The following is a 24,970-nucleotide window of genomic DNA, read 5'->3' as shown; positions in this document are numbered from 1 at the left end:
CATTTTCTACCTGGACTTAATGCAAAGCGTTTCACACTCCTGCACATCATTGTCTCCAAACTGGAGACATGGATTTGATGGATGGACCACTTGGTGAATAACTGGCTGGATGGCCACACACAAAGAGCTGTGATCAACGGCTCCACATGGAGCCCCATGGCTCCACTCAGTGATGAGTGGTGTCCCTCAGAGATCAGTACTGGGGCTGATGCTATTCAACATCTTTGTTGGCAACAAGGACATGGGGACCAAGTGCACCCTTGGCAGATTTGCTGACAACACCAAGCTCTGTGGTGCAGTCAACATGATGGAGGGAATGGATAATGCCATCCAGGGACCGATGCAAACCTCATGAAGTTCAACAAAGCAAAGTGCAAGGTCCTACATGTGGGTTGGAGCAATCCCAGACACATCAATGGGTTGGGCAGAGAAGTGATTGAGAGCAGCCCTGAGGAGAGACTTGGGGATGACAGGTGATGAAACACTCAACATGAGGCAGCAGTGTGTGCTTACAGCCCAGAAAGCCAATCAAATCCTGGGCTGCATCACAAGGAGTGTGACCAGCAGGTCAAAGGAGGTGATTCTGCCCCTCTACTCTGCTCATGTGAGATCCCACCTGGAGCACTGTGCAGTTCTGGTGTTCCCAATGTAAGGAGGACACAGAACTGTTGGAGCAAGTCCAGAGGAGAGCACAAAGTCAGTAAGAGAACTAGAGCACCTCTTCTAGGAACACAGGCTGAGAAAGCTGAGGCTGTTCAGCCTGGAGAAGTTTCCATGAGGACCTCATAGCAACCTTCCAGTATCTGAAAGGGGCCCACAGGAAAGCTGGAGAGGGATTCTCCATCAGAAACTGTAGTGATAGGACAAGGAGTAATGGGTACAAACTGAAAGAAGGGAAATTTAGGTTAAATATTAGGAAGAAATTTTTTACTGCAAGTGTGGTTAGACACTGGAACAGGTTCCCCAGGGAGGTTGTGGATGCCCCAACCCTGGCAATGTTCAAAGCCAGGTTGGATAAAGCCTTGAGCAACCTGGTCTAGTGGGAGGTGTCCCAGCCCATGGCAGGCTGGGTTGGTTCTAAATGATCTTTAAGGTCCATTGCAACCCCTTAACATTTTGTGATTCTATGAAATAGTAAGCTGTCTTTTGTAACTTCAACTTTTATAGCTCTAAGCTGCAAACAAAAAGAACCCTTCTCTCCCAGGTTATTTGTTCATAAATTATTAACTAGGAGGTTTCCTGTACCCTTTTTCAGAACATGTGATGCAAAACGGAAACAGTTCTGAAACACACAGTTCTTTTTCTCTTAGACAGATGGCCTCCCCAACCTTTATTCCCACACCTACTGCAGAGGAACAACATCACACAGGTGTCCAGAGCAGGAGCTCTTATGGTAGAAATGAAAGGCACTTTCCCTCCAGCTGTTTATAACATTTCACAGACATCTGTGGTTGTGCTCTGATAAATCCACCATACTGTGATAAAGCACTATGTCCCTAAGCCCCTGCATGGTGAAGCTTGTGCTGATAACTATTAAGGCAGACTTGCATTTCTGCAGCACAGCCAACATACTATTGGATACAGTGGGGAATGAATCCTGCCATGAGGTTTCATTACACTGTGTCAGACTGCAGGAAAAAGGTAGATGTTTTGTTAAAATTCACCAAAGAAGAACTGAGAAACTGGCAGGTACTATACTGGATGCCGAAGGAGCAAAACCAAAATCCAGTTCCACCCATCTTAATTAACTACTTCTGGACCATGAAGGTCCAGAAGGTAGGTAGTAGTTCCATGTAGTAGGTCCATGAACTACTTCTGGACCCACAGAAAATGGGGGGCATAGAGAGCAGACTGCCCTCCACATTGCTAAAAGTTTCAGGTAAAGCTATGCAGCATGTGGTGACAACTCCTAATATTTTACTCTATGAGTATAATAAGAGCAGAGCAAGAATCCCACCAACGAGAAGTACACTTCTGCCTCTTGAAGTTCAGCTTACTCAGATGGACAAGGCATGCAGAATCGTCTTGCTGGCATTGCAGTATCTGCATAACTGCTAGGGACCAGAAATAGATGGGCCGAGCCTATGGCTAAGGGCAGCACTGCAGATACAATGTACTGTAGGAAGAAAGTCAGACTGCAGTGGCAGGAGGCAAGAGAATGTTCTTTGCCTGAACTGTAAGCTGCATAATAATGCAATTGTGTTGAACAACAGCCCATAAAATATTCAGTGGGTTTATCTTTCACTGACCTGATAAAAATGTATAGCTCAGGGCCGAGAGCTTCACTCTGACATCTCAAAACTTTCCACTGGGAAACTGATGAAAATTAATACCAAACAGCAAGTGCTGCCATTACAGCATTCAGGAAAAAAACATGAGAAAGGCTCCTACAAAAGCAAATCTCTCCTGGGCAAAGAAAAAGAAAAAAAAAAAAAAAAAAGCCCCAACAGAATAAATTGTTGTTTATTCTACACTATGAATAAAAAGAACAATTACATCACCAGTGAAAAGGTTTCTCTCTACTACAGACCAAACTAGGACTTAAGAATATACTCTGCAAATCTCCTCCTCTACCACGCCAGCATTGAAGGACCTCACTGAGGCTTTGTTTCAGGTTATCCACATGCACCAAAGACAGATTCAAGCTCATCATGAGTTCTCAGAAAAGAGCCTACTAATATCAAAAACTACCTGGGTGCTGGCTCAGTTTAGGATTATGTTATCTGAAGCCTCAAGTTGGGCTTTACACCCAGCAAAACTTTGCATTTGGGCAACAGCTAAGAGAAAAGTGAAGTGGATCTGCCTCCTTGGTCTGCTACCACTGGCTGTCCAGTTTAGCTCAAGAGCCACAACATACTAGTGCAAATAAACTTCGATTTCAACTGATTTTTCCAGGAATTTTAAAGCTGTTGCCCAATTCAGTCTAACCATGGTATACTTACAGAGTTTACTTTCAGTAAGACAAGGAAGGCTTAAGCTGGCTTCTATTCATGGCTACTAGTCAAGTCTTCACAAAATATTATACTCCCAAAAAGGCACAGGTATCAGCACAAGGTCCCTCTGAATCAAGCAAAAATTAAGTTGAATAGAATAGGGCAAAGAAAGATTTAAGCTCCACGAAGTCAAGCCCAAAGTTCATCTAAATTATGAATTTTACTTCCCTGAAGAGAACAAAAATGACAACGGCCTGACAGTAATTGTGCTTTAACTGAACTTTTTAATAGGGATGGATACAATTAACACATTGTAAGCAAGTTAACAATTTTCATTGAAATCTTATTACTTTAGTGAATAAATTAATGGTCAGCTGAACAAAAAAAACCCAAGGAAGGAGTAAAGATATTACAAATTCCTTGAGGAGCTCTTCCATGCCAGTTACTGTCAGCACTGATAAACACCCAAAACAGTATTGCTATGATTCCTGTTTCTCCAAATGTCTCCACTGCAGTACCTGCAGTATTTACATTACTAACTTATTTAATGACTTACAGTCCATTATCAGATGGGCAGCTCTTTGGTAAAGGTGTGGCGAAAGGTTCTTTGCTTTCTGTCAATGCTCGTGGCTGATGGACAAAAACACTGAACCTGACACCCTGGTTTGCCGCAGCCCTCACAAACCCACTATTTGCAGTCATGGTGATGGCTTTTAAAGTGTCTCCTGTCCCAAAAATGGCTAGAGAGCGGCTGTTGATTTTTGAACTAGCCACTAGTCCTAAGGCACGGTCAGATGGCTGATCTGGCACCACATTAATTCTTTTAACAAGCAATGCAGCTCGCTCCTTCTCCCCAGGTCCTCCCAGTGTTTCCAAGATGGACTGAAAATCTCTGACAGCAGATTCGCAAGCAAAGAGCTCTTTTCCCTCCATGAATTCCTTCAGCTGAGGCAGGACTCCCTCCCTCCTTTCTTGGGCTGCTTGCTCTGTCAGCACTTTTTCTTTGAAGACAAAGTAGCAGCCACCATAGCTCAGCGCAGAGACGTATGTTATCAGGGTAGTGATATCCAAGTTAACTCTATTGCAGACGTTTACTTTGATCTGGGTAGGGAAAGCAATGCTGGCCACTAAATTCTCCCGGTCTACTCTGGTCACCTGCAGGAGCTCAGGGCCTTCTTCATCTGATTCACTAGTGTCAAGATGCTCATTTTCTGCTGATGGTTCCACCAGTGAGTTCACAGCAACGATGTCTCCTCTCACAGATATTCCCATTTCCTTGAGCCTCTCTGCCATAGGACTGGACACGCCGTTGTAGAATGCAAAGATGATGTGGGGATTGCTGTACTCCACTGGCTGCTGACGGCTTGCCTGCAGGAAGTCCTCTGCCTGCTCAATGACACTTTTGTCACCATACTGGCCTCTTCCCAGCCAGATGTTATGCAGGGCCTCAGCTTTACGACCAATGGCCTTCACCCACGTGTGACCTCCATTTGCAACAACATCTACCACCAGCGTCTGTTTGTCTCCAAACCTGTCCTCATAAGCAAAAACATGGAGGACACTGACAACATCCTCCAGGTTCTCTGCTGACTGAATAATGGCTTGGAGATGGGTGAGGTTTGTACTCTGCAGATGGGATTCTTTAATGGCCACCTTCCCTGCCTCCACCTTGTGTAAGAAATTTAGCTCAGCCTTCAGTTTGCTACATAGCTTTGCCCCACCTTCTATTCTCCTTTTCTGAGACTTGGAAAGGGCTTCCGCTCTCTTGATCAAGTCTTTGGCAACAGCAATTCTTTCACACAGCAGTGACTGCACAGACATGTTGGAAACATTATTCCTGTCAAGTGAGAACAAAATAGAAGACAGTTATTGCATGGCCAAGAAGACAAGCAAAAGAGTTCCTTCTAACTGGGTACACTTGAGCCTTGCAGTAGACTTAGTGCAACAGCTACTGTAAAGCACAAGCAACTGGTACCTCTACGTAAAATCCCAGTGACAACGTCAATTCCTTTCCCTCACCTTTAGAGATCCAACCTACAGCCTCAGAATACCCCAGTTCTCAGCAAGGAAGAACAGAAGCACTCAAGTCTCCACACAGAACTTGCAAGTTTGTGGTTTTCCCCCCACCCGCCACGTAAGAGCCCTTCACTCAGCCAGTCACTTAGAGGGATGTTAACTCTCACAGCTCATTTGCAAAAGCTGCCATCCAGAGCAAAATCAGAAATACAGTTAATGCCATAGGCAAATCCTGCCTCTCCCTCTCATCACACTTAAAATTAAAAGCTACCCACCATGCTTACAGCTACCCAGCTTTCAACTTGCACTGTTCAACTCAGAGGATGAGCCCCTCAGATGGTGGTGAAGCACTGGGACAGGTTGCCCAGAGAAGTTGTGGATGCTCCATCCGTGGAAGTGGTCAAGGTCAAGGTCAGTTTGGATGGGGCTTAGAGCAACCTAGTCTAGTAAAAGGTGTCCCAGCCCACAGCAGGGGGGGTGGAACAAGATAATCTTTAATGTCCCTTCCAACCCAAACCATTGTGTGTTTCTATTACACAGCCTCATGACAGACTATGATTCATAATTCTAGTGTCAGGAGAATCTAGAAATCGCTATGTTTTCTAATCTACTAAGAGATTTACTGTGATGCACCTGATAAATCTATTCCTTCACATCTGCATTACTTTAGTAGGCCTTCCTTCAGGAAAGTATGATAGGAATTCACTATGCTCTGTCTTACACCAAACAATAGCATATTTAAGACAAGAAGTAATCAACCACTACGAATAGTGAAATTAATCGATTTTGACTTCCAGCTACAACTATAAACACTGTAATTCTTCCTACAATTCTCAATTAACCTGCATGTTGAAGTATTAAAGGACAAGATAAATGAAGCTCCAACTGGAAACCAGCAACAGGGCACAGCCTGCTCCTACAAGAGGGTCTGCCAGTACAGCTCAGGAGCCTGCCTTCAGTGGAAACCTGCCCAACCCTATGTACAAGTGCAAACACAGCCAGCATTAACTGCTATTGGCCTGGTCCACGTCCAGCATCAGCAACATCATCTCCTGCTTCTTCATGGCCAAGAATCCTGATGCCTTCTGACACGACCTACTAACTCACTTCAGGGACCCAGAAGGCATCCTTTCCCGCTCAAAAGGTCTTCGCCACTGCCACAAGCTTATCCTTGCATGCAATGCAAAGAGTAAAACCTCACGATTAGTAATTGGGCACCTCTCCCCACAGCAGCTATAACACCTGCACACAGACAGACACACACAGCAGACACCACACAAAGCATTCAAGACAGAGCGTAAATCAAGGGTTGCTGTGACAATAAAACCACAGACGCAACTACTTGTTCAGGCCAACAACTGCGCGGTGGCGCCACTATCACCCACAAGGTCACACACAGGCCCCTCGCCTTGGCCCCGGGCCCGACCTGCCCTGGGCGGGGACGGGCAGGCCAGGCCTCTCCTCCCGCCGCTCCGCCATCACGTGTTCGCGGCGCCGGGGAGGCCGCGGCGCCATCTCGGGTGAGGGCATGGCGCCCTCAGCGCTCCCCCCAGCCCGGCCCAGCCCCTCGGCCGCCCCCGGCCTCGCCCTCCGCCCACACGTCTACCCGACGGGGCGGGCGGGTGCGGGACGCTGGGCATTGTCCCTGCGGTTGTCCCCGTCCCCGATTCACTACCGGAACGCGATGTGCCCGGGCCCGCCTCGCTTCTCCGGGGGCCCCCGGCCCCCTACCCTCCCCCGGGGCCTCCGCCTTTCGCCAGCCCCCGCAGCCCATACTCACAGCCCGGCGGCCACAGCCCTCGCCCCGGGCCGGCGTGGCGTGTCGCGGCTCGGCCCGGCGCAGCACCTCCCCCGGGGCCGCCGGGCGGGGACAGCCGCACCACTCGCTTCGCTCCGCCGGCCCCAGTCCGCCCGGCCTGGCTCTGCTCCCCGGCGTGCCCGCGGGTTATCGCGGAAACCCTTCAAGGGCGAGATGCATTACATCACGTCAAGCGCAATCACAGAATATTCTGAGTTGGAAGGAACTCACAAGGATCATTGCGTCCAACTCCTGGCCCTGCCCAGGACAGTCTCAAGAGTCACACCATGTGCCTGAGAGTATTGCCGAAATACCACATGAACTGTGTCAGGCTTGGTGCTGGGACCACTTCTCTGGGGAGCCTGTTCCAGTGCCTGACCACCCTCTGGGTGAAGAACCGTATTCTAGTACCCAAACTAAACCTCGCCTGACAAAACTCCAGGCCAGTCCCTTGGGTCCTGTCACAGGTCACCAGAGAGATCAGTGTCTGCCCCTCCTCTTGTGCCCATGAGGAACATTTGGACTGCAATGAGGTCTCCCCTCAGTCTCCTCCAGGCTGAACAGACCCAGTGCCCTCAGCTGCTCCTCATACAGCCTCCCCTCAAGGCCCTTCACCATCGTTGTTGCCCCCCCTTTGGATGCTCTCTAGTAGCTTTGTATCTTTCTTATATTGTAGTGCCCAAAATAATATTCAGTGTGAGGCTGCAATTGCCCAGAGTAGAGTGGGAACACACAGGCCCAGAGACAAGTTAGCCTTGGACTTTTAACTTCATTGGAGAAGCAACAGCCATGGCTCCATGAATGTTGAATCTGTGCATGTTGGGTCTGTTAAGTTTGGACAACAAAAACTAAACCATTCTGTTTCTGTGCTAAAGGTGAGCAAGGGTCCCAAATACTTGCCCCAAGTTGCTGCCTGCCTCCATGCAGTAGACAGAGCTGTGGTCTCACTCCTCTCCATGCAGCAGTACTCCCTAACAGCGTGGGAAACACTTGGCTTCTGATTGCCGGCTGTTGCAGGAGAGATGATCTTTACTTGTCTGAATGATTTCACAAGATCTGGAAAGCAACAGTAAACCAAAACAAGTTGTAAGGGGCTTACTGTACCTGTATCTTTACTGAGGGTGATGGCATGCTAAAACAGGCTGCCAGGAGAGGTTGTGGAGTCTCCCTCACTGGAGATACTCAAGAACCATCTGGACGCAATCCTGTGCCATGTGCTCTAAAATAATCATGCTTGAGCAGGGAGATTGAACCAGGTGACCCATTATGGTCCCTGTCAACCTGACCCATTCTGTGATTTTGACTTAAAGTAACAACTTCATGAAAGAATACTGTTCTCAGATCCCAGCCCTACTTGTTAAATAAAGCTCAATTCTCATAGGTGTCACACTATCCTGAGTACCCTGGAGCAGATCCTCTCTGAGGACAAGGAAATCAACATTACATGCTTCATGTAACCAGTGGCTCTTTTACTTCTTTCAGATGACTGCATTAGTAGGAACAAGTTAAATGAAGCAAAATCATAATTCACAGCAAGCTGAAGTAATCAAGCCTGCAATTTTTAATTTCTCACAAAGGAACAGTGTTAGTCCTATTGTGCCTTGACCCCTTTATGCAGTTTTCACAAAATATATTTAAAAAAAAAAATCTCATTTAACTAAAGGGTGCACTTTTTGAAAATTACCACAATCACCATACAATGTGCTAGTCCATTGTACTACTAGTATCACTCACTCTTGAAGTGATTTTAAGAAATACATCTTCAAGTTAAAATTACCATTTCCTTAAATTTTAGATTTTAAATTGAAAAATACATTACTTAGTGCCCTGCAGTTTAAAGGTTCCCTTTAAATACTAGATAAAATTAGCTACTAGGTAGAAACTAGCTGTTATTCTAGACATGCAGTCATCTGAGTTATGGCAATGGCAGCAGAAGATTAAGCAAGAAACAACCCCACTTGTAATCACACCACCTTCCCCATCAGAACACTGTAATATCAAGGTCTGACTACCACTAAGAAAATTATCTAATACTCTAAAGCCAGAATTCAAAATATTATGTGCATTATTTCCAAATTACACTAAGTGCCATGAACTGATTTACTGCAGGGTTTAACTACTACCAGAGCACTTTGGGACTCAGTTCTCAATGGTGTAAAAACAGTCACCACACCTTAGTGGCTCATGAAAGTGAAAACCACTGACAATAGACCATAGAGAGACCAACTCATCTCCTTTAACACAAAACAATGAGCAGTTTACCATGGTGTGAAACTTGGTTTCAACTACCCTTCATGGGGTGTTCTTCATCAATTGTTTCAAGTGACAGAGACAACTAAACCACTGCAGTTCATTTCTGAAGTACCTACACACATTTTTCCATGTAGAAAACTCTTGAATATTTATATAGCACTAAAAAACTAAATGTGTATAAACATTCTATATCAAAGATGCAGCAATATAAAGCCTTCAGGTTTCAGATCTGAGTTGCTTTATTTTCTCTAGAATAAGAATCGGTGTATGGCCTGGTTTTCAGAGTAAAATACTCAAAAAGTGATCTAGCAGAACTCTTAATGAACCATTTGGACAGAGCTTTTATTTCTGACATTAGGAAATAAAACTTCATTTATGGCATGCTGCAGGAATTCTTATTCGCCTGATGATAACATAAACCATCAGAAGACAGACATTGCAAAGTACAGGTCAATCAGCTTATACACTACTTTCTACACATATTTTGTATTTTCTTAATTAGTTATGGCTTGCTGATATGTGACCTGCCAGGCTGCACCCCTTACATTCTTAGCCTTGCATGCAAGCAGAATGACCCAGCTATTGCTCCCAGGTCATTGTCAACATTTTTAACAATCAGATTGCTTTAAAAACTATAAAACCTGAAAACAGTAACTTAAAAGGCCACAGACCAGATTATTTCTACTGAAAAAAAATGTGTATTTATCCTGTTTCTTTTGTGGTAAATGCGGGTTTTTATGACTTGAACGACTCTACATGTGTAACAAATGTATTCATACATACACCTCCACACAGTAATATCTGTAAAAGTTATGATGCCTAAATTAAATGCTCTTTTCATTACATCTTTAGAATTATCTTTCAAGTTGGGAAAGTACTTTAGCACAACTGAAGGGGTAAAATAATTACATTACATACTCTCATTCTGTTTTGTAACTCCCAACGATTTTTATTGATGGTGACAAATGCATTTAGTTTTCAGTAAGAGTTACTACTTCTGCTTTTTCTAACAATATTTCAAGGTTGAAAAAGTGCAATTTCTAGGGCCATGAAAATAACTCAAGTAATAGAGAACAAGTTCTTGTGACACAAAGACCAGGAGGGCCAAAAACAGAGAGGCTGGAATAGATCACAGTTTGCACCTGAAATGGAAGACTTTTCTGCCCCTTTGTGAAAGTACATGATCTTTTACACCATATAAAACCATTTCTGGAAGTTAATTAACATTTAAATAATATTGCAAAGTGAAAAAACTATTCCACCACTCAGTATTTAGATTTTTTTAAAGAAGGGCAAACATAAGTTCATCGTGGCTGTATGTGAAAAATTGTTTCCTCAACAATAAGGATACTGAAATCTAAGCTTTATGCAGATAAACAAACTAGGATTAAAAAGACACACAGACACCTTCCCCCAAAACAGTGGCCTTTGATTTTATTCTTTAGCCTTTTTCAAGCTGTCACTATAATGTTACATTTTGTACAGTATTTTGTGTATCAAGGGAAAGAATTATCTTTAACAAGATTCCATGTATTACAATATCAAGGACCATTGTATTTGCACCCATGATGTTTAAAAAATCTCTCAGACAAACCATGTAGAAATAAGTATGCAAAAACTGCAAAGAAAAACATTTAAGTAGCCAAAATTAAAAAGACCTTTGTGTGAACCACACAGTCTAGCTCGGTTTCTACTAGGCTATTGCAGCCAAGTAGTCCTTAACCTCAGTTGGAGTGAGCCTCCTAAAACCAGCTTCATTACAGATGCCAACTTCAATGTTGTCTTCTGTCATTTGCCCTTCAAAGCTCTCCTATTAAAGAAAATACAGTTCAGTGAATCATATCAATGAAGACATAACATAAGGAACTTCTTAAATATTTTGCTAACCTTTAGTGTTAAGATAGCTGTATGAATGGCATCTTCAAGCTCCAGATCTTCATTGTATCTGTAAACAGACATTCATTTATTTCAGCACAGGACAAAGACGTTTACAAATTTTAATAATCCTGGAGTCTCTAAACCCTCCAAAACTACTAATATCTTTCTGTTTCTGATACAAATATTATTTGTAAGCACTGTAACATTAGTCAAAGTTATTATTTGTTAAAAAAAAACCCTGCTTTTCATACTGACACTATAAAACATTGCTGCAAATATGTTAAACATAATGTTTATTGCACTCAAGTAACTCTACATAAACACAAAAGTCGGAGTTTAAATAAATCAAACTTCCTGTGCATGTGTAAATAAGTACACTGGAAGCATCATATCTTAAGTATTTTAAAACTTTGTTCTGATAATTTAGAAAATGTGCATTTCTTTTAATCTGGCTGTTTTACATGGAACCTGAACAAAACACAGTATCCTTTCAGAGAAATATCAAATACATTACCTTTTCTCAAGAAATGTTTTCCCATTGACGTAATTTTTTCCCATTGCTGTTGCTTTCCATGCAAAGTAAGCTCCCTGTAAAAGCAATAATCTATTGATTGAATTGTTTTGTGTAACTTAGTGAAACATTATGTATTCCATTACTTGTAATAAAGTACAGAAGCAATTATGAAAATATGGAATGTTCTGAGACTACAGGACATTATTTTGAATCATATTCAGACTAATTTGATATGGGAACATATGCCGTGAAACTGTACAAAATGTGTACAGTGCCCCACCTATTTTCATCCTCCCACTACTTTGAAAGATGAATTTAGTAAGTCATTAGCATAGTTTTGATTTGTGATTCCTTAAACAGAAATAGTATGTTTGCCTTTGAGAAAGTGTATGCTCAAATCCTTACTGAGGCTCATACCACATATTTTTTTTTCTAAAGATAAATAATGGAAACGACTTGTTGCAAACCAGCCATCTGATTTATCAGCCACCAAGATATTAAGTCATCACTTCTATTCCCTCTTCTGGCATGAAAACTATCTGCGGTTCTATGCCTCAATCAAACTGCCTTAAACAAGGCATCTGCATTTTGCTTTTCACACTGGAGTATCAGGTAGTTATACAAACTGCTGAAAGTTTCAGTGATCACTACAGTGACCTCACTTTTTCCTCTGAAGCACTGCACCTCACACATGCATCAAAGGATAGTTTTTTCCAAAGTGCAGTGCAAACCCAGCAAATAAACTTATTGAAATTAACCATCATCATTAAATACCAAAGCACATGCATTACAACTCACAATGCAAAAGGTTTCGGCTTAACTTCCATCCAGTCTGGAGCAGTACAAGCAGTCAATTTTTTTTTCCTAGTAGCTGTTGCAGAATGCCATTTTTGCTGGCACTATCAACTCGGTGGAAAGATATGAAAAGGGATGATCTCCCTCACAAACAGCTGCAATCCCTGAAGCAGTACAGGAATATGTACGCACAGAATGATGCGGGCTTGCTCCAAACACCTACTGAAATGACCCATTTTGACTTCTGAAGTTATGTTAGGGTATCTTTCATTTTAGCTCTGTATTATTCTTCTCATCACAGAAAGTATTTCATGAGCATATGAAAAGTTTCACATGTTTTATCAAAGCAGCAGAATTTACAAATGTAAGATACTTACAGATGGATCTGACTGAAATAAATACGGCCGCCCTTCGTTCCAACCACATATTAGCAGTGATACACCAAAGGGACGAACACCACTACAGGCAAACAAAAAAGAATAAATTATCCAGGGAAAGGCAAAGGTGACTAATTATTTTGGATGTGTTAGCCTTCTCCCCAGATCAGGGCATTGATGAGGAATGACAAGTCAACCAACAGAACAAAACCAAAAGTGTCCTGCTTTGGCTGACATGTTTGTTTGCAATATATGGAGACCCATTCTCACCCAATGCCAGTCAGTGCTCCTCCCATTTCACCCACTTTCTGTGCACATTCTCCACTGAAAAACTACCTTTTCCACAGAAACTCCAATCACAGGCTAGCTGTTATTCTTTGCATTTAAACAACACAATTTTTCTAAGTAACCCTGCAATTCCAGCACGTACCCAGACTGTGTGTACTCCTGCATCACAGAAGCAATTCTCTGTACTAGCTGAGCTGTTGGGATGGGCTCGTGATAAACCAAGTAATACTGCTGGGCCAGCTTCCGAGCTCTGTGCACAAGTACTCTAAAAACAAAGACAAAAGTACTATGCCAAAAGAATTCCAACTAGAACTGAAAACTTATAATAACAAGTATCTTCAGGAGTTGTACATCTGACATAAGATCAGTGTAAGAAAACAGACTGTGCTGAGTTTTCTTCATCAACCAAGTAATCGCTGAAATATTTAAACTGAAATAAGGCTGAATTACACTACTTTCATTCTTTAGATACAGGGTTATTTAGCAAGTTATTGAATATATTGAGAAAAATTTCAAGTAAATGCCATTTACAATGCAATACAATACAGTATTAAGACATAATCTTAGAAAGACAGCTAATTGGTGACTGTTACTTAAACTTCTTATATGAATATGCATCTAAATGGTGATCAAACAAAATGTTTTAATACCTGTAATCTGGACCCATACCACTGTACACTAAACCTATATGTTTGGTAATTGGTTCTACTTTGTGGACACTCCTTTCATCATACAAAATGGATTTCTGCTTCTTCTCAGTTGCCAACACCACTCCATTTGCAGCTGGAAAGGAACAAGAAAGTTTTTTAAACATTAAACTAAATTTAGCAGTCAAAACAGAGAACGAGCTCATTAAACTGTAAAAATTTTCTTCCTCTCTTTTTAAAAGCCAGTCAAGCTTACTATCAGGTTAAAAAGAGATACTTTGATGAATCCACCCAACACATTGTTTCTTTTTTTTTTTTAAATAACCATACAGCTCCCATAATCCCATTCTAAAGATTCTGAATAACATTAATAATTGAGCAATCTAAGCAACTTTTTTTGGTGTGCAATTTCTATATATAAGGACAGGCACATTCAAGAAACCCAAAACCAAACATCTACTTCTATCAAGAACCCCAGGAAACATTAAATCTATTAAAACATGTGAAAATCCACTGAAAAAGTAACAAAATATGTAACAGAAAGAAAGATTAAGAAGGATCCAATACAGAGGACCCAGTACATGATCCAAACTGGTTTAGTTCTCTCAAAAAATAGTCAAAATCCCAAATCCTTCACAAAAATATTTTTAGGACATACCTTTAATCCCAACTGATGGAGCTCCTGCAGCTACTGCAGCCAAAGCATATTCAATCTGAACAAGCTTTCCAGAAGGACTAAAAAGAAGATGCAAAATAAAGTTTTCCACTGAGTGGGAAAAATCTTCAGGGGGTGTCATGACTTACTACTGAAATTACATTGTATATGTGGTTTCCAAAAGCTTTCAAGACACTGATGTTCACTGCTGAAAGGTACCAGCAAAACACAGCTATGCTTTTTGACTGATAAGCACACATGAGGTCAATGGTACAAGACAGAAACAACTCCATTCCATTCCCAGGTATTCCTGCATTTTGTTTTAACGATTCATGTCATTCTGGTAATGAATGCAGAATCATCAGAATAGAGCTGCAGGTGTCAAGCAAAATAAGTTACAAACTAACTTCCTCAGAAGTAGAGGGATTGAGGCGTCTATTCTTCATCCCCAGGAAAAAGGACACTAGAGACAGCCACTCACTGGACAGGTAATTTTGCAAACGGATACGTTCTCTAGGCTGCATTTCAGACACTGCTGCTTTAATAGTTGCAGAAGTAAAACGGGAAATTATGTAACTCAGTGCTTAGATTAAGAAAACAAAGCAAGCAATAATCAATCACTAATCATTTATACACTGAGGAAACAGGGTATAAAAGGGTGACAAACTAATAATTCTAGCTTTTCCACGACAAAATGTAACAAACAGAACAATCATTCTGAGCATGGAACGCTTTTGTAAAATACGAAAAGTTTGTAACTCCCTTAGGAAACCATTTCCAAAAGCTATTAAAGAATTCAATCTACTTGGGCAGAGCAAGCATGTTGGGCTGCTTCCATCCATTAGGAACAGGATCCTTTCATCATTTTAGGTTGCAAACTGCTTCATTTGCTCTATTGCAACAAGCCTTCAGCAATCCCTTTTGCAATTACACAGTGTGACTCTCCTCTGAGATTAAGGGGGCAGTTCACCACAAGCACCATAAAGACTACTGTGTTCATATAACATAGATCTGAATACCTTAATAATTCATCCAAAAAATGAGTGGAAAGTAATTTTCTTTACTCTGAATTAATCTTCAGTCTATGTATTAGAGCAATACCCTAACAGGCACCACTGCAACAGCATATTCACTCTGTGCATAACACCAAGTGCAAGGAGAGCAGCGACTGCAAAGTATAGAAGGGAGGAAAACAAACTATTTTAAAACTCATCTGCTTCATTCATTCCCATATCTGCAAAGCTTGTTCTGAAGCTAGCTCTCAAGACACCACAGCTCAGATGTCATGGTGAAATTTGTTAGCTCAGAGCCACAGAATTATCCGCCAGCCTACAGTGTGTGTGGGGAGGGCTCCCGAGTTTGCTAAGCCAAGCACTCGCTGTAGGGCATTACCAATGCCGAAACAGACTTTAACTAGGCCCTACAGTTCTGTCTCACAGCAACGAGGAGACACACGCTGTGCCCGCACTGGGGCCCGAGATCAGCGACAGACACTAGGTGGGACCCAGGACTCCCCGCAGCCCTCCAGGAAGCCTCTGGGTAGCTGCATGTCCCCCTCGGGCGAAGACAGAGCCGCCTGACCCCTGCCGCTCCCCCCACGCGCACCGCTCCTGTCCAGGTTCAGCCCCCGCTGCCCCCCAACGCTCGCAGGCCCGATGACTCTGCAAAGCGCCCCCTCGGTTCTGCTCTGCCGCCGTCGGCAGGCCGCTCCGCTCAGGCTGCGCGCCGGCCTCCCGCGGGCTCGGCAGCTAGCCCGCGTCTATCCCCTGGGCCCGCAGCCGCCCCTGCCCCGGTACCTGAAGGTGGTGAGGGAGAAGCTGTAGCCGCGCTCCGCCATTTTGGCACCAGCCCCTGCGCTCCCCGCGCCGGCTCATCGGCGCAGGCGCGGACGCCGCTCCCGCTCCCAGCGCGGAAGCACAGCGAGCCCGCTGATTGGCGAAGTGGCTGCGCCTGGCTGAGGGTACCGAGACGCGGTTGGCAGAGTGGCGCGCCGTGAGGTATGCTGGGAGTTGGAGTCCTCCGTGCGCCCTTTGCAGCCCCTCCTCCCTGGTGCCGAGAGCAATGCTGGGACTTGGAGTTCTGTTCTTCTGTCTCTTCAATGCCATGGCATGCTGAGGGCACTCGGTTTCCCAGAAGGCTCAGGGACCAACGCGCCTCTCCTGGGGGTTCGGCAGGGCCGCAGGGGGCTATGGCGGTGCTGGTGCTGGTCCGCTCTCCACTGCCGAGGCTTCGCGCTCTGCTCCAGCGCTACTGGGGGCGGCTGGAGCGCGGCCTCTGGCCGAGTGTCCTCGGGGGCCACAGCCCGCCCTGGGGTAGGTCCCGGCCTCTTCCCCGCTCAGCTCAAGGAACTGGACGCGTTCCTGTGTCGCGTGCCTTGGGAAGGGTTTGGAGTAGATGATCTCAGAGGTCGCCTCCAATGCCATCGATTCTGTGATTCTGTGAGAGGGCGGCGTCGGAGCTGCGGGGCTCGTTTTAGCCCTGACCGGCGGAGGGAGGGAAGGCGGTGGGGCAGGAGGGCGCGGCCCTGGGGTCAGTGAGGGAGCGGGGCCGGGGTGCCGCTGTGCCCTTGCTTCGGGGGTGGCGGAAACATCCTCCTGGACCGCCCATGAAAATGGGGCTTGGCTGTAAGGACTTTGTTTCTCACAGCATCACAGATTATGCTGAGTTGGAAGGGACGCACAAGGATCATCAAGTCCAACTCAGCCCTGCACAGGAGAGCTCCAAGAGTCACACTCTGTACCTAAGAGTGTTGTCCAAAGGCTTCTTGAACTCTGTCAGGCTTGGAGCTGTGACCACTTCCTTGGGGAGTTCTAGTGCCCGATCACCCTCTGGGTGAAGAGCTTTTTACTCAATATCCTGGCTCAGCTTCATGTCATTCCCTCGAGTCGTGTCACCACAGAGATCAGTGTCTGGCCCTGTGCTTTCCCTCATGAGGAAGCTGTAGACTGCAATGAGGTCTTCCCTCAGTCTCCTCCAGGCTGAACAGACCAAGTAACCTCAGCTTCTCCTAATGAGGCTTGCCCTCCAGGCCCTTCATCATCCCCGTGGCCCTCCTTTGAATGCTTAAGAGCTTTCTGTCCTTCTTACGTTATGATGCCCAATGCTGTAGACAGTATTCAAGGAGAGGCTGCACCAGTGCAGAGTAGGGTGGCATGATCACCCCCTCTCTTTTTCTTTCTCTTGCAGGACCAGCACTAGCTGTGCAAGGTCCGGCTCTTCTTCCACAAGGGATAAATGATGCTGGCGAGAGCAGTGCCAAGGCACCAAGCCTGCTGGAGAGCATCCTGTGGATGGCGGCGCCCAAGAAAAGGCGCACCATCGAGGTGAACCGCTGCAGGCGGAGGAATTCCAACAAGCTCATAGAAATAAAGGTAATCAGCAAAGTTCGTACTTTGGAGAATCATTGCAGAGGGAAATACTGACTGTAAAAGCTCTCAGGACTTCGTTTATAAATAAATAAGCTTATAAGATACTGTAATGTTTAAAATCCTTTTTAACAGGTGTGTTCATCATGTGTGGCAGTAATCTGAGTTTAAATAAACAGTGGCATTTGAGGTGCAAGCCAACAAAATGTGAATTTTGGCTGAACAGATAATGTAAGTGGAACAGACCGATGCATTCTGTGCATCAAGTCCATAGGTTTTTAGTCTTCCAGACATCAATAGGCATAATTACTTAGATACTGACTTCATAGGCTGTTCTTAGTAGCAAGCATTTGAAATAGCAACACATTACAGAAAAAATATATAGAAGGATAGATTTTGAAATGATAGTTGAATTTCTCTGCTCTTTAATTTAACATTTTTATTAGTTTGTAGTTGCTCCCTGTTTCTTTTCTTGCTGCATTACAAAATTTCCTATTTTTGACTTGTTTTAGAGGAACATAGATGTCTGTCCAGAGTGTGGAAACTTGAAGCAGAAACACGTCCTTTGTGGCTATTGTTACGCAAAGGTCAAAGCAGAAACTCGACTGATACGGATGGAAATACATAAAAAGGAAGGAGGACCATTTAATGCTCCAACTGTAGAGACTGTTGTCCTTTATGAAGGAGAAAAGCCCACAGAAAAAGATGAAGGCAAGCGGATCATTGAAAGAGCCAGGAAGCGTCCATCTTGGTTTGTTCAAAATTGATGCTGTAGAATTAATGGTAGCAAAAACAGTTTCTGCAGGAAGAGAAATCATGATTTTCAAGAATGTTTTTCTCATTCACTCAGTGTGGACAGAACTCCTCTGAACTTTTGGGAAGCCTGCTTGAATTTTGTGTCATGCCATATGATTTTACAGTCAGGGGTTGTTTCTCTAGCACGCAGTGGGAAATGTTTCTCAGTGATACATCATAGCAGTCAACAAAGAGATATCAGGATCTGCCTTGGATTTGGACATCTGTGTATAGTTGAACAACTTGTATGCTAATGTTCTATGCTGGTTTTGTAAATAACATCTTTAAAACAAAGGGAAAACATTCATGGATGTACAATAAAGTTTGTTAAGTGTCCCAGGGAAATTTGCTCTCTGGTTTTGGCTGCTGCTCTTTTGGAGGGCAAGAAATATTGAAAAGCAATGTTGATTAGAAACAAAGAATATTTGCAAGGAAAAATGCAGTTATTTGGTTATTTCCTTTGTCTGGATCTCTGCGTGGTACTGCTGTTTGAGATAATTGGTGATAGTCCTGGGTTTGAGCAAAATAGTGGTTGCATTTTTTCCACACTGGACTAAGGTTGAATGTTCCGTGCTGTTGTCAATACACAAAATAATTTTCTGTCTTAAAGGGATGTGGAAAGCCTGTTTTCCCCCTCAAAGTACACTTTTTTTTTTTTGAGTAAAACAACAAATCAAAATGTAATGACTGGAAATCTGTAAATCTGACAGGGGTCAAAGCTGGCTCTTTGCAGCCACTGCTGTTCAGTAGTCTGGATGGTCAGTGTGTCCTTGGAAGACTGTGAACAGCTGCGATGCCTTTGGCAGGAGTCCTTGGCAGAAAGGGGGCAGCTGCCTCCACTCTCCACTGGTGCCCTTCAGAGGTGCAGTTCCAGCAGCTCCCTGTGAATTTTCACTTTGGTTTTAGCCACATAGCAGCACCACTGTGTTTAGGGTTTAAGACTCTTCAGTTTTTGTTTGGGATTTCTGTATACACACAATACTCTTTGGTATTGTGACTCAGCCACCCTAGTAGCTATTTGTGGCCAAAAAATGCAAGCCCACCCCAGCCCTGTCTGGACTGTGTCCCTCTATTTCCTTGGCACTTGAGTATATGTGCTCCTTTGCTTCCTGGTTCAGGGAGCTATGCTGACTTAGAGCTGTTCCCTGGTTTTCTACAGCTTGTTTTTTTTGGTGGGGATGTCCCTGTAGGGATCTTTTGTCTGGGTCAGAAAAGTGGCGATGTGGACTGTAGGAATATCAAAGTGGAGGACACAGGACCACACTTTCCACGAGTGAGCTGGTGTGTGCTGGAATGCTTCACTTTTCATTTCCTTGTTCTGGATCCTTTGTTTTGAAGTATAACCGGTAGTAACAGATGTTAGTGGAGATATTATATTACATTTCCTTCAGAAAGCAAGGGAATAATGAAAGCTGTAAGTGTAAATTGATGCCATTCAGTTGACACTATCCAAGCAAACAACTTAAGTCCTTTTTGTTTGTCCAAACAGGATAAATCCAGTAGTTTCTGGTTTTGGCTTGTTCAGAAGTGAAGCCAATAAAAGGCGTCCAGCAGGATGTGGAGTGGAAAGCTAACTTTTGACAGAGCTGCAGGGGATGAGACTGACATATTGGAGGTGAGATTAGCCGAGCGATAAGGCAGATACATACACACCTTTCCCACAGTACAATGTATCTTAGGGAGAGGTGAGGGTCTTTTAGTTTTTCTGTCCACATATTATAGGACCAATTGCACCTTGCCAATTGCACTGTCTTAGTTGCTTTTTATATACTAATATTTTTGACAGTTCTCCAGGGATATAAGCTGAACTTGACACCCACAAATCCATGGGCTCTGATGGGATGCACCCTCGAGTGCTGAGGGAGCTGGGATATGTTATTGCTAAACCGCTCTCCATCATCTTTGTAAGATCATGGAGAGGTATCTGAGAACTCAAGGACCTTCAAAAAGAGCAAGAAGGAGGACAGGACCCAGGGAATTACAAGCCATAACCTCACCTTGACTAACCATCCTTGTATGATGGAACAACTGCCTGGGCAGATGAGGGGAAAGAAGTGGATAATGTCTACCTTGACTTCATCAAGGCTTTGACGCTCTTTTCCACATTGTTCACACAGGCAAGAACTGGCTGAATGGCAGATCCCAGAGGGCTGTGATCATCACTACAGAGTCCAGATGGAGGCCTGTAGCTAAAGGTGTTCTCCAGGGGTCAGTAGGGGGTCCAGTCATTGTTCAACAAAGATCATTAAAGGACTGGATCATCTCTCTTTCAAGGAAAGGCTAAGGGAGCAGGACCTTTTCAGTCTCAAGAAGAGATGACTCAGGGGACCTTATCAATGTCTGTAAGTATCTGAACGGAGGGTGTCAAGAGGGTGGGGCTCAACTCTTTTTCAGTGGTGCCCAGCAACAGGACAAGGGGCAACAGGTACAAATTGAAATGCAGGAAGTTCCATCTGAATAGAAGGAAAAACTCTTACTGTGTGGATGACAGCACTGAAGTCTCCCTCACTGGAGATATTCAAAACTTTCCTGGACATGATCTTACGCAACCTGCTCTAGGTGAACCTGCTTTAGCAGGAGGTTTGGACTATATGATCTCCAGAGGTCCCTTCCAACCCCAACTGTTTTGCGATTCATTTCACAGCCATACAGTTTATGTTAATTCTGCATGTATACAATCCAGACAAGAGGAGATGCTTGATAATGTTTCATGGTAATTTCTGAGTAATGTGAGGGGAAAGTCATCTGGTATTCAGGGTGTCTAAAAGAAAAAATTTAAACCAAGTTATAAATATTGAAGATTTTTTTTGTAATTGATGTAGTACCAGTTAATTTTCCACAGAAGAAATTACTGTCAGTGAGAGTCAGAGTAGTCTTGTTTAAATGACTTTTCCTTCAAAAGAAGAGCAAAGCTCATTTCCATAGCTTCGTCATGTTGATTCTGACAATGTAAAGTTCCACTACTTTAAAATAATATTGTAAAAAATAAAAATTCCTCTGAAATACGTAGCCTGGTCTGTTACTTGAAATAAGACAAGTTTATATGTAATTTTAGAAGAAATATAAATTGCAATAGTATTAATATAGAAATACACACATTTGGAAACAGTGCAAATTAAAATTAACAAAAGGCAAGCTGGTTGTTACAAATTCTGTGCTTTAGAATCCATTTACAAACAAAAAATTTATGTGCCAGTAACTTCATTTTGATTCGTGTACCTGCTAGAAGTTGAAAGAGACATTTTTTGTCTGAAAATTTCATATCATTAAATACATGTAATATTTGGTTACATTTTTTCTTCCATAAGGATTTTACATAAAAATTAATTTATTTTACATTTTAGGAAGATCCATAAAGACAATGTAATGTCCTAAAATTCAAGGATGCAGGCTGCTAAATAGTTTTGTATATTACTAAGATCTGCAGGCATAGAGACGATCTTTGGCAGTGACAAATTAAGATATCCTTAGAGGCTGATAAACCAAGTTTCTCCTTAAAAACCCATTTAGCAAGGAAGCATTAATAAAATGTTTCTGCACAGTGCTCATCTATTCTGCCGAGCACACTATGCCAGCAAGCACCGGCATTTGATGTAAAATACCCTCCTTCAAAGCGCTAGGTGGCAGAGCAGGGCAGCTTTCGGGCAGGTGCAAACCAAAAGCCCGAGCTCACACGTGAGATAGCAAACAGATTCAAGAAATTTGCACCTGTGTAAACAGAACATCTGCGAAAAGACTGAATTTGATAAATACAAAGGAAAAAAAATTGGTATGATATATAAACTAATACATTGTAGTTAGTTTTTCCATCTATATTTAATTCAATCTATGAGAACTAATGCACTGACTTTTGTTTGTATTTATGCATTTCTGCTCTTTGCTGGGTGAATTATTTGAAACTGCAGTTTGACCTATCATTTTTCCTTGATTACAGAAGGGTTTTCATGTTGCTTTCTATGCCTAATATATTCAGATAGTTGACATTTTATTCATGCAGCTAGAAAGTTCTAAAAATAATATGTCTGATGGCATGCCAGTGAATTTCAAGGTATAACTGTCTTGAATTCATAGAGCCATAAGGATCTATTTGCAAACAGCAGACACAAACTGGACAGAAAAGGAAACCAGTGTGGTGTTTTAAAAAATATTAGTTGCTCAGAAAGGAATACAAGATTTTGTGCCCCATCAAAGTTTTAAAATGCTTTAGAAGCACACAAGTGATAAAGGTGCCTGTGTCTTTAGAACTTGTGAATTAGTATTTAAATAAGATATTAGCAAAATTCCTTCTTCCACCTCACATGACTGCATTGTGTAATTTATGCTGTGAATAAAGATAAGCAAATACGAGATGTTTCCAAATTATTTACCTCACTGTTAACCTGCAAAAGACTTAAGAATTGGGCCAAATGGAAGGAAAATCCATTAAATGAATGAGAAGAAAGTAGACTGTGCAGCAGTCATGGATCTAGTTTTGCATATACTTATGTATATTCCTAGGAGATTCTGTTGAAGTCAGTGGCGTATAATTTAAGGGTAAGTTTGGTCCAATGTACTGAAACCCTGGATGGGTTGTATGGATGTATGCAAGTATATATATTTTTTAATGCAGAGCATGTACCTGGGAAACTACTGCTGGATACCAAACATTTGGTTTACAGCTGAAAAGTAAGATTGCCTTTGATGAATGTAGTAAATTGAGTCTAATCAGTTGATGTCTTTCAAACACCCTATATTTCAGTTTTCACTGGATGAGGACAATATGTATACATGTAAGAAAGTGTATAGGATTTGCTTCATATTGAAAGTGCTGGATAAACCTATGGAAAAGAAGCCTGAAGCTGGAGCAGAAGACCCAAAACAAAGCTTTTGTGGAGTTGTCAACTTACAGTATTTGGCACGGAGTTCTTTAGAGTGTCACTGCTGAATCCTGTGGGTTTTGGTTTTGGTTTTTTTTTTTTAATTTGTTTGTTTGGTTTTTTTTTTTTTTTTAAATTATTTGCTCAGTTTGGTTTGGTTTGGTTTGGTTTTGGTTTGGGTTGGTTTTTGTTGGTTTGGGTTTTCTGTTTTTGTTTTTTTAAATAAAGCACATTTCCTGGTTCGAAGATGGTAGGTCAAAAACAAAGAAGCAAAGATTTGGAAAAGCACTCAGCAGAAATCCAGTCCTAGATTATCATTTTCTAGCATGTTACACTTTTTAAACCAATTCTAAAATTTTGAAAAGTTGGGATATACTTATCCAAGTACACAGGTATCTGCTTTTTCCTTTGTTTTCTTCAAAGGGCACAGACTCTTCCCTATACAAAATTATTCAGATGGAGTTGTTCTCACCAAACAATCATACAGGAATGTTCTGACATGTCCTGAGTGTAAACTAGATTAACTCTTTATGTGTCCTAAATTTGGAATAAGCTCACCAAGGCTCAAGAGGAATAGGCACCATAAATGCAGTGTGTGTCATTGTGTAGGAAGGACAATGAGCCCCTGCTTACAGAGCTGCCAGCTTTTACATCCACTCCCAAGGTATACTAAAGCTGTTTATATTCCCAGCCCCATCACACAGGCTCATCAGCTTGTCTATCAATATGGCTTACAGCTCTGCTTTCCATTATGCTGTAGCTCTAGAGCACATTATGTGACATTCTCTCGGTAGAACTAAGGATTTTGAACAGGCTGTTGGAAAGATATATATTTCATTTTATAATCCAGGATTACCATTACATACAAAGAATAGAGGTTTTGAAGGGGCTGTACTGAATAGTTTAAGGCTCAAAATTGACAGGCCAGTCCTGTTGGAAAGGTTTGTTCTAAATATACTGGGTTTGGAAGTTCCTACTCAGTCAGATCAAGCAGAGCATCTAAGGTGTTTTGAATAATATCAGGATTCTGTCCAATTATACATCTCTTACATCATTCTGTCTCTCTTAAACAGGATAAATGATACCTTGATCTTCAATAAGTCATTGATTTCTGGAGGACTACTTTTAAAGGAAATTGTAATTCCAAGTGACTGAGAGGCAGGCTATAAAACATTAAGCTGCTGGTTACAAAGTCAATTAATGAGCTCATGAAATCTTTATTTTCAAATTTTCGATTTTTAAAATAAAAGTCAAGGAAATAAAAATTAAGCCTGTTTGTTTTCAACACCCTTCATGATACATCACTTGGGCCCAAGGGTCGAGGTGTGCCATGGTCCTTTGGATAAGATAATTTGTGAACAAAGAATGTAGTCTTTTAGGTGTTTGGGAGAATGCTCACACATTTGAATTTCTCTTGCCCCAGATGGACACTTGTCAGGTACTTTTGACCAGTGCAGGGCAGATTGCCACAGAGTTACTATGGAAAAGGAATGGAGGAAGGGTTAAAGACCAAGAAGGTACAGTCATTGGCAAGTGTGTAGAAGTAAGAGGCATCCAGTCTCTGTGTGTGTAACACAAGGAGTAGAACAAGAGCTGCTGCAAGAAATGGAACTGAGTAACTAAGAAGTGCTGGTGTGTGTGAGCCTCCAGAAGGTGCAGAGCAAATACCACCAGATATGACTTTGGTAGTAGCAAGTTGTATTGGAAGCTAAATGGCACCATTACTACCTGACAGGTGGTGAACTGAAGTGCCAAAAGAGCAAGTGAATTCCTCAGAATTGCTCCCTCAGTTGGTGGCAG

General features: G+C 42.6%; 3 protein-coding genes across 4 annotated transcripts; 1 reads left to right on the top strand and 2 right to left on the bottom strand.

Annotated features, from left to right (window-relative positions):
• Nucleotides 1–3,197: 3,197 nt before the first annotated feature.
• Nucleotides 3,198–6,858, bottom strand: C2H7orf25 (chromosome 2 C7orf25 homolog). 2 transcript variants are annotated; one of them, XM_085051561.1, is made up of 2 exons: nt 6,730–6,858; nt 3,198–4,770 (listed from the first exon to the last, which is right to left on the bottom strand). In XM_085051561.1, exon 2 carries the CDS (start codon nt 4,752–4,754, stop codon nt 3,486–3,488), a length of 1,269 nt encoding a protein of 422 aa, XP_084907687.1. In that variant the 5' UTR covers nt 4,755–4,770; nt 6,730–6,858; the 3' UTR covers nt 3,198–3,485. The 2 variants fall into 2 exon arrangements, with proteins under 2 accessions (XP_084907687.1, XP_084907688.1); XM_085051562.1 differs by lacking the exon at nt 6,730–6,858 and adding an exon at nt 5,225–6,213.
• A 3,550-nt stretch (nt 6,859–10,408) lies between these two features.
• On the bottom strand, nt 10,409–16,102 carry PSMA2 (proteasome 20S subunit alpha 2). The gene is made up of 8 exons (XM_085051563.1): nt 15,951–16,102; nt 14,158–14,234; nt 13,503–13,635; nt 12,995–13,117; nt 12,565–12,646; nt 11,393–11,466; nt 10,888–10,945; nt 10,409–10,810 (listed from the first exon to the last, which is right to left on the bottom strand). The coding sequence occupies exons 1-8, from the start codon at nt 15,989–15,991 to the stop codon at nt 10,694–10,696; spliced, it is 705 nt and encodes a 234-aa protein (XP_084907689.1). The 5' UTR covers nt 15,992–16,102; the 3' UTR covers nt 10,409–10,693.
• Nucleotides 16,103–16,295: 193 nt separating this feature from the next.
• MRPL32 (mitochondrial ribosomal protein L32) lies at nt 16,296–18,659 on the top strand. The gene is made up of 3 exons (XM_085051564.1): nt 16,296–16,466; nt 17,341–17,525; nt 18,032–18,659. The coding sequence occupies exons 1-3, from the start codon at nt 16,343–16,345 to the stop codon at nt 18,284–18,286; spliced, it is 564 nt and encodes a 187-aa protein (XP_084907690.1). The 5' UTR covers nt 16,296–16,342; the 3' UTR covers nt 18,287–18,659.
• Nucleotides 18,660–24,970: the final 6,311 nt, after the last annotated feature.

Source organism: Lichenostomus cassidix, chromosome 2, assembly GCF_008360975.1.
Source record: "Lichenostomus cassidix isolate B80296 chromosome 2, HeHo_3.0, whole genome shotgun sequence".
Lineage (NCBI taxonomy): Eukaryota > Metazoa > Chordata > Aves > Passeriformes > Meliphagidae > Lichenostomus > Lichenostomus cassidix.
The sequence above is the reverse complement of the archived record's forward strand: the minus strand, read 5'-3'. Positions and strand labels throughout refer to the sequence as shown.

What these genes read in the sequence shown, in the direction of transcription:
- MRPL32 (XM_085051564.1), top strand. Translation starts at nt 16,343, where the DNA reads ATGGCGGTGCTGGTGCTGGTCCGCTCTCCACTGCCGAGGCTTCGCGCT. An exon ending in GGGCCACAGCCCGCCCTGGG is followed by an intron (nt 16,467 to 17,340) that starts GTAGGTCCCGGC and finishes TTTCTCTTGCAG; the next exon opens with GACCAGCACTAGCTGTGCAA. An exon ending in ACAAGCTCATAGAAATAAAG is followed by an intron (nt 17,526 to 18,031) that starts GTAATCAGCAAA and finishes GACTTGTTTTAG; the next exon opens with AGGAACATAGATGTCTGTCC.
- PSMA2 (XM_085051563.1), bottom strand. Translation starts at nt 15,991, where the DNA reads ATGGCGGAGCGCGGCTACAGCTTCTCCCTCACCACCTTCAG. An exon ending in AAAACATTTCTTGAGAAAAG is followed by an intron (nt 10,946 to 11,392) that starts GTAATGTATTTG and finishes GTCTGTTTACAG; the next exon opens with ATACAATGAAGATCTGGAGC. An exon ending in CAGCTATCTTAACACTAAAG is followed by an intron (nt 10,811 to 10,887) that starts GTTAGCAAAATA and finishes TTTCTTTAATAG; the next exon opens with GAGAGCTTTGAAGGGCAAAT.
- C2H7orf25 (XM_085051561.1), bottom strand. Translation starts at nt 4,754, where the DNA reads ATGTCTGTGCAGTCACTGCTGTGTGAAAGAATTGCTGTTGCCAAAGAC.